Raw genomic sequence first — 8,561 nt, 5'->3', positions numbered from 1 at the left:
TGTAAAAAATCAGGTTGGCATAGAATAAAAGTGAGGTATGTATAAATGCAAGCAGACGTGGGTTATGGTGGGGTGGTGGGATCAGAGGCTGCTATTACTGAGTGATTGTGTGTTTCACAAAGCTGCACTGTGGTGTATAAATAGCACGTCTTTTCTGTAGTGCTGGAGATATTATTGAACGCATTTCTACTAAAGCAAATACAGACTTTTTAATGTAAAAAACAAAACAAAACACGACAACTGCTTATTAGCTTTGACTTAAACACACTGATGTGTTTTATGCCGGGATTCTAGTGAGAAAACTAACAGGTCCCACTCATGACTCACCAGGCACCAGGCACCAGGCAGCAGCAGGAGCAGCAGATCATTGCTGGCTGGGTTACACGATGACAAGGAGGAATACATTGATCCTTTAACGTGAAGAAGACAGACAGCGCTCTGCATGCAGCGCCCTCATCCTGCCTGCTACCATTGATATCATATGATGAAGTCACTGTGCACATATTGTAGCCTGCTCTGCATCTATCACTCAGCAGTGTCAGCGCCCTGTACTTACAGTACACACTGAATGACACTAGCATCCAATGCATAGAGCATGATCTCATAGCCAGCTGCAGGCAAGGTGAGATGCCCGGGACTCCTTGAACATTATATTATGCCAACACGGAGGGCTCTGCATAGATTTATACTGCGTCATGCATGTTCTATACATAATGATGTATATATAATGATGTGCACAGTGCTCGCAGTGCATAGCCAGCTGAGTGATGTGAGTAATCATAAAATGCCAACCAACTTGCTATATTCTGTGATTAGCCAAGCGTACATCATGTTAGCACTACAGACCTAAATGTTTTACTTGGAAGTGGATGTTTTTGTTTTATATTTATTTAAATTACCATTAGCCCCTGCTGTAAGAAAAACCCTCCCCCACCCAATGTATCATTGGAATTAGTAACATGCATCTTTTTCTATTTAATGTAGAAATAAGTCCAGCTGTGACATAGCAATCTACTGTATGATAGTATGGAAGTGAAGTTATTTCTTTACATGTATCGTGTGTACTGGAATGCTTGATACATTGTTACCTTGCTGTTCTTTATAGTCATTAATGCATGGCCCCTCCTGTGTAAATGGAGGTATAAAACAGGCCAGTATAGGTTGACCAGTCCCTGGCATTAGGGGGGTTATTCCTCCTCTCCTATGTCATGCCAACAGCCAGGTACACAAATCTCGTGTTTCTTTACAACCTCCTCTTACTTTCACTGAGGAACCCCCACTCCACGCAATCCTCTCCAGCTGGGGTTCTCCTATGTAGCAACTGGTGTCAGGGACGTTCCCTGAGAATTGAGAGTGTTTATCGTCTGCTGGGGTTTCCCTATTACACATCTGAGTTCCAGTCCCCAAGGCAATGACTATTTATGCACTGCCCTCAGAGGCTGCTGCTGATAACAACAAGTGTGGCACCTTTTAATGTGCTCTGTGCAATGTCACCATGGTGCCTACCTGTACATCAAGAGTCCACAGCTATATTCACAGTGTTTCCAAAGATGGACACAGAACCAACTGATCAATATATATGTATGTATGAATTATCCATCCCCGTCAATATTTAAATATATGCTATTTACAGGATAACAGAAATATTTTGGCAAACTCTAATATCAACTGAGCTTGGACAATATAACAGTATAAGAAGAACAAATATCCACTAATCACATACATGATATAGGATTAACCCCTTTGCCTCAGAGTAGATGCAATGTACAGTATTTCAGGTTGCTCTCACATCCTCCTGCTGTACTCAAGCTGAATGTAGAGTGTATGCAGAGCTCTGAAAGATGCCAGCCCTGCACATCCCAGCTCCGTCTGCAGCAGCCAGACATGGAGAATGCTCAGCAGCAACTTCATCGTCGTTACTGGATGGCAGCCCTCCTCCTTCCATCCTTGTGCTACACAGAAGACAGCGTCTGAGGTCACTGCTATATCCTGATTGTATGCTAGGCACTGACAGACCTGCCTGCCCCCTCCCTATTCACCTTCTGTGTAACTGCTCTGCTAAGAGATCACCACTCATGGCAGAGGAGGGCTGTGAACTTCAATTGTTCTGCTTTCTACAGCACATATACCCCTAGGCTGCCGGTCACCCCCTCCCAGTGTCATACTGATAAAGTACAGATGTCAGAGAGCAACAGCACATGTAGATAGAGATATTAGATATAAGATAGATAGATAGATAGATAGATAGATAGATAGATAGATAGATAGATAGATAGATAGATAGATAGATAGATAGACTGCTGCCCCCTGTTCAAGTGCTAATTATACATCGCGCTTCTATCGATTTATTTACTAAAACCTAACGCTTAGTAAGTCATACCCTGGAGGCACAGCCACTGAGACCGACTTGTGGAGTGTGAGCCTGATGCTGCCTCTCCCCGCTCATACTACCCCCGTCTCTCTCTCCCCTGCCAGTGACGCTGCTCTGCTAATTGACTGACGTCTCTGTCAGACCCCTCCCCCGTCGACCATTACCGAGCCTCCTATTGGTTGGCAGGAGGAGTGCGCTGCGCAAAAACAGCTAAGCTGTGAGCTGGGCGCTCAGACACTGCCAGCACCGCCAGCGGAGAGAACAGGAGCTGGGAGCAGGCAGAGCTCAGTAACTGGTGCTAGATCAATGTACAAACCATAAAAGTCACAGTCACAACCCTAGGAAGGAGGACGATCACCAAAGAGCCTGTGACATTGGGAAACTACGAGTAATAAAGTGACAGATCACATACATATCAGTCACAGAAGAAATTACAGTTTATCATTATTTGGTCCCTGCAATGAGCGGGCTGTGAGAATGGAACTGTAACCTGGATGCTTATCAATAATGTAATATCTGTGCACCTATAGCAGCAGGGAGACCATGTGCAGCGGATGTAACAGCCGTTTTGCCTGGGACGGGGAGAGGACTATACGTTGACCTGGGACTGACTGTTTGGGATTTATCGCTGGCAGAGGACAGAGGAATAATAAGGGATTGTACTGAGGAGTCTGATGGTGAATGCAAGGCATGCTGATGAGGGGCTGCAACCCGGCTCCATCTCCTGTAGTGTGAGCCAGTGACCTATGTGGAGGGGATGAAACAAGTGCACTTTCCTTGCTACACCTGCTTCTTATTCCCTACAAGCTTTGTTACACGGTGATTCCGCTTTTGCCTGTTGGAGATGATTGTGTTATTCCTGCTGGCGTGCATTGTGGATGGTCTGCTTTCCCAGCTCTCCTACAAGGTGCAGGAGGAGAGGGACCATGGCACCTTCGTGGGGAATATCGCTGAGGACCTGGGCTTGGACATTACAAAACTCTCCAGCCGCCGCTTCCAAACCGCCCCAAACTCGCGGAGCCCTTACCTGGAGCTGAACCTGGAGAACGGTGTGCTGTACGTCAGGGAGAAGATAGACCGGGAGCTGATCTGCAAGCAGAGCCCCTCCTGCCTGCTGCACCTGGAGGTCTTCTTAGAGAACCCACTGGAGTTCTTCAGAGTGGAGATCGAGGTGCTGGACATCAATGACAACCCCCCGGCGTTCCCGGAGTCGGACATCCAGGTGGAGATCTCTGAGAGCGCAACCCCCGGTACCCGCTTCCCGCTGGAGAGCGCCTACGACCCGGACGTGGGCAACAACTCGCTGCGCACCTACGAGATGACCACCAATAGTTACTTCGCGCTGGACGTGCAGACCCAGGGGGACGGCAACAAGATCGCCGAGCTGGTGCTGAGGAAGCAGCTGGACCGGGAGCAGCAGGCGCTGCACAGGTACGTGCTGACCGCCATGGACGGGGGCACCCCCCAGCGGACGGGCACGGCGCTGCTCACCATCAAGGTGCTGGACTCCAATGACAACGTGCCCGTCTTCGAGCAGCCTGTCTACACCGTCTCCCTGCCGGAGAACTCGCCCCCGGGCACCCTGGTCATCCAGCTGAACGCCACCGACCTTGACGAGGGGCAAAACGGTGAGGTGGTGTACTCCTTCAGCAGCCACAACTCGCCCCGGGTGCGGGAGATCTTCAGCATAGAGCCCCGGACCGGCCGCATGGAGGTGAGCGGGGAGCTGGACTACGAGGAGAGCAGCACCTACCAGGTCTATGTCCAAGCTAAGGACCTGGGGCCGAACGCCGTGCCCGCCCACTGCAAGGTGCTGCTGCGGCTGCTGGACCTGAACGACAACGCGCCGGAGATCAGCTTCAGCACCGTCAAGGATGCGGTGAGCGAGGCCGCCCCCCCGGGCACCGTGGTCGCCCTCTTCAGCGTGACCGACAAGGACTCGGAGGAGAACGGGCAGGTGCACTGCGAGATCCTGGGGGACGTGCCCTTCCGCCTCAAGCTCTCCTACAAGAACTATTACACCATCGTTACCGACAGCGTCCTGGACCGGGAGCAGGTGGCCGCCTACACGGTGACCGTGCTGGCCCGGGACCGCGGCTCCCCGCCCCTCAGCTCCAGCAAGTCCATCCAGGTGCAGGTGGCCGACGTGAACGACAACTCTCCCCGCTTCTCCCAGGCGGTGTACAACATCTACGTGACAGAGAACAACGTGCCCGGGGCTTACATCTCCGCGGTCAGCGCCAGCGACCGGGACCAGGAGGAGAACTCGCAGCTCTCCTACCACATCCTAGAGTGCGACATCCAGGGCATGTCCGTCTTCACCTACGTCTCCATCAACTCGGATAACGGCTACCTGTACGCCCTGCGCACCTTCGACTACGAGCAGCTGAAGGAATTCAGCTTCATGGTGGAGGCCCGGGACGGGGGTTCCCCATCGCTGACCGGCAACGCCACGGTCACCGTGCTCATCGTGGACCAGAACGACAACGCGCCCTCCATCGTCTCCCCGCAGGGAAACAACGGGACGGCCCGGGAGCTGCTTCCCCGCACGGCGGAGCCCGGCTACCTCTTTGCCCGAGTGGTGGCCGTGGACTCGGACGAGGGGGAGAACGCCCGGCTGACCTACAGCATCCTGCGGGGCAATGACATGAGCTTGTTCCGCATGGACTGGCGGACGGGGGAGCTGCGGACGTCCCGCAAGATCACCAGCAAGAGGGACCCCCAGCGGCCGTTCGAGCTGGTGGTGGAGGTTCGGGACCATGGACAGCCGCCACTCTCCTCCACCGCCCTCATCCAGGTTCAGATCGTGGACAGCTCCGTGGAACGGCAGGGGGGAGAGCAGCGGCCCAGCCGCTCCACTGACACCGCGCTGGACCTCACCCTCATACTCATCATCGCCCTGGGCTCCGTCTCCTTCATCTTCCTGCTGGCCATGATCGTGCTGGCCGTCCGCTGTCAGAAGGAGAAGAAGCTGAACATCTACAGCTGCCTGGCAGGAGACTGCTGCCTGTGCTGCTGCCCCCCGTCCTGCTGCTGCAGTCGCCAGGGCAGAGCCCGCAAAAAGAAGCTCAGCAAGTCGGACATCATGCTGGTACAAAGCTCCAACGTGCCCAGCGCTACCCAGGTGCCGGTGGAGGAGTCCGGTAGCTTCGGCTCCCACCACCACAACCAGAACTACTGCTACCAGGTCTGTCTGACGCCTGAGTCTGCCAAAACCGATCTCATGTTCCTAAAGCCCTGCAGCCCATCCAGGAGCACTGACACCGAGCACAACCCCTGCGGGGCTATAGTGACCGGTTATGCAGACCAGCAGCCTGATATCATCTCCAATGGCAGCATCTTGTCCAGCGAGGTAAGACTGAGCTATACCACTTGTCTATTCTTGTCACGTACATCGCTACTGCTACTGCTTTTGCTACTGCTGCTACTGTACTCATTAATTACCCCATAATCTCGGTTAACGTTTCAAATAACTTTTCCCTTGTAACCAGATGTTACTGATCCCTTGTTATCTGCAAATCCATTCCAGACAGAGGAAATCCGCTATCTGTGCATATGCCCTTAAACGATCTACTTTCCTTTTTTTTTCTCTTAGAAATCCATGATATATACATTTGTTTTATTTATTGTTCCCCATACTGCACTTTGCAGTTTTTGTTTATGTTCTATTGATTTATTCTGAAAGTCCTGCAATGCAAAATGCTTGCTGTATTATATGTGTAATAAGAAATCAATGCATTTGTATAATACACTTGGTAAATAATATATAGTTAATAATCGTTCAGTCTTGGTATATAAGAAAAACAGAGCCTGGTGTTGTGCACTATTTTCTCTTTCCATAAAGACTCGCCATTAGAATTCCCTTAGAAAACTGTTGCAGCTTGAAGCTCACACTGCCTGAATGTGAATGAGCCCAGTTTGGCACTGAAATATTAGGGGGATTTTTGTCTGCGTAGGGACTCCTGAAATTGTCACTGTCAATTGAATTATTAAATATGGTCTGAAATCTTTTTTTTTTTAAGGCACATATGCTATTCATTGAAAATATGAATTTGTCAGTAAAATATGCTGTATTTATATTGTGTTTTTGAACATGTGCTGTGTGTAATCCTCAGGACATGTAGAAATTGAAAGTATGTATTTGAGTGTAATGTAAATCAGTTCTGTAACCATTTTAAATGTAGACTGCATGGATACAATCCGCAAATAACCTCCCTTTTATATCTGGCAACATTTCATCCCTTTGCAATCATTGATATTGGTATATGGAGATTGTACAGTATGTCAGCTGTAACCCCACCCATTTTGTGAGCACAGTACTAAGTGCATGTGTCTTCTTGGGTTCAAGAAATGCCATCACTCCAGTGTCTCCAAAGGGGGGATGACTGCCCTCTTATGTTTGTATATTTTCTCCAATTGAACTTACCCCACTGAATAAAAAGCACTCTCAATATTTTGTATGCTCAAACTGCTGGAGGCCTAGACATTTCTGTGTACACTCTTAATCAATCAGCACAGTAGCTCCGAGCTGTTTCATATTGCTTTTAGTGACATTTAGAGTCAAATTGTGTCTCATTTATTTTTTAGAATAAACACCAACGCACAGAACTCAGTTATCTAGTTGACAGACCACGACGGGTAAACAGGTATGGAATGTGTTTGGGCGTCTCCTCTTTCATTTGTGTTATTTTATACAGTGGACATTATTGTGGATAGCAAAATGACTCCCATCATTTTGTCAACAAAGATCCCCCGACTCATTACAGAAATAGGAACATTCCTACTGCAAAAAGGCTTATTCATTCACTGTGACCCAGTAGAAATGTCTAGCTCTGGAACCTTAAAGAATTCTGTAGTTTATGTATGTTATTGCACATTACGTTTAATATTTTTGCATTTTATAATGTAGATTAATTAGTATGCAGAATGATAGTTGCAATTTGTAAAATGTAACAGGTCTAGCCATGTTTTGCCCATGCCTAACTTGCTGTCTGTGGGATTTGCTGTAGTCTAGTGAGGGGATAGGCAATACTTCTATCAGTCACATACTGTAGCACAATTATTTAATGCAGCTCTCCCTGTGTCCATAAGATGGCAGAAGAATATTTGATTTGCTATTTCTCTTCAATACTTTGCTGTTTGTGTTTGCAGTTCTGCATTCCAGGAAGCAGACATAGTAAGCTCTAAGGATAGTGGGCACGGAGACAGTGAGCAAGGAGACAGTGATCATGACGCCACTAATCGAGGTCAATCCTCTGGTAAGTCTGATAAGAGGAAGAATCAAGCATTGGTTCCTTATCCCCTTAGTGGCATGAGCTGCAATCCCAATATACTTTATACTGTATGCATATTATATGCCAAATCAAGTTTATCAGCTCACAGTAGCATACACACCTGTCCTTTCTGTATGTGACTCATATAAATACCTAAATTATGGAAAATAGCAGAAAAAAAGAATTGCATGACATCCAGTTAACATTCCTCTAGTAAATCATTATTTGACAATATGATGTACAGTTACAAAATACTATAAGGTATTTCTGAATTCTTTTACAAAATGTTCCTGTAACAATTTGTTCTAAATCTTTGTCCAATCATTATTTTTGTGGCCTCACAAAGCACAGAAATAAATGAAAGTAACACCAGAATCACTTACACATAGGTACAGTCTATCTATCTATCTATCTATCTATCTATCTATCTATCTATCTATCTATCTATCTATCTATCTATCTATCTAATATATCAGATCTTGTTATATATTTGTATACCAATAGAATAGCATTGAATACTTAGACACGCATGTAGACAACAATTCAATACTTCTTTTGTTTTCTATGATATCTAATACATGTGTCCCTATAAGGATTTTGACTTGTTGGACCCACTCCAATGATTTTGAATATATCTTATAATTGAGGCCAGTGTCTATAGAAATGCACTCCAGCTGTCCCCCTACTATCCTTCTCCACCACTGAGTGCAGTGATATACACACTATTACCCCTGGCTAGTTGCAGGCACTAGACAAGAGTTTATGAAACAGACGTTGCTGGAGATATGAGAGCTTCTGTTTGGCCTTTGCCTTGTGTGCAGTTTGCATTGTATGTGTGCTTCGGCGATGGGAAACCCTTTCAATAGAAAAGGCTATACTCCAGGCCCCCTTCTATTTTTACAAGTCATTAATATGCA

At 47.5% G+C, this 8,561-nt stretch overlaps 1 protein-coding gene across 5 annotated transcripts in view; it reads left to right on the top strand.

Annotated features, from left to right (window-relative positions):
- The first annotated feature begins 2,620 nt into the window (after positions 1–2,620).
- PCDH10 (protocadherin 10) overlaps positions 2,621–8,561 on the top strand; it is a 62,957-nt gene continuing 57,016 nt past the window's right edge. For all 5 annotated transcript variants that reach the window (XR_015878906.1, XR_015878907.1, XM_088476095.1 and 2 more), the window contains exons 1-3: positions 2,621–5,723; positions 6,959–7,017; positions 7,523–7,629. Coding sequence is in view for 3 of the 5 variants with exons in the window: in XM_088476095.1 (XP_088332221.1) it covers positions 3,216–5,723; positions 6,959–7,017; positions 7,523–7,629 (2,674 nt within the window). In the remaining 2 variants the exon portion in view is untranslated. The remainder of the gene's footprint in view (positions 5,724–6,958; positions 7,018–7,522; positions 7,630–8,561) is intronic.

Source organism: Taudactylus pleione, unplaced genomic scaffold (genome assembly GCF_031769625.1).
Source record: "Taudactylus pleione unplaced genomic scaffold, aTauple2 ptg000183l, whole genome shotgun sequence".
Taxonomy (NCBI): Eukaryota; Metazoa; Chordata; class Amphibia; order Anura; family Myobatrachidae; genus Taudactylus; species Taudactylus pleione.
Note: the sequence above shows the minus strand (reverse complement) of the source record. Positions and strands in the feature narration are given on the sequence as shown.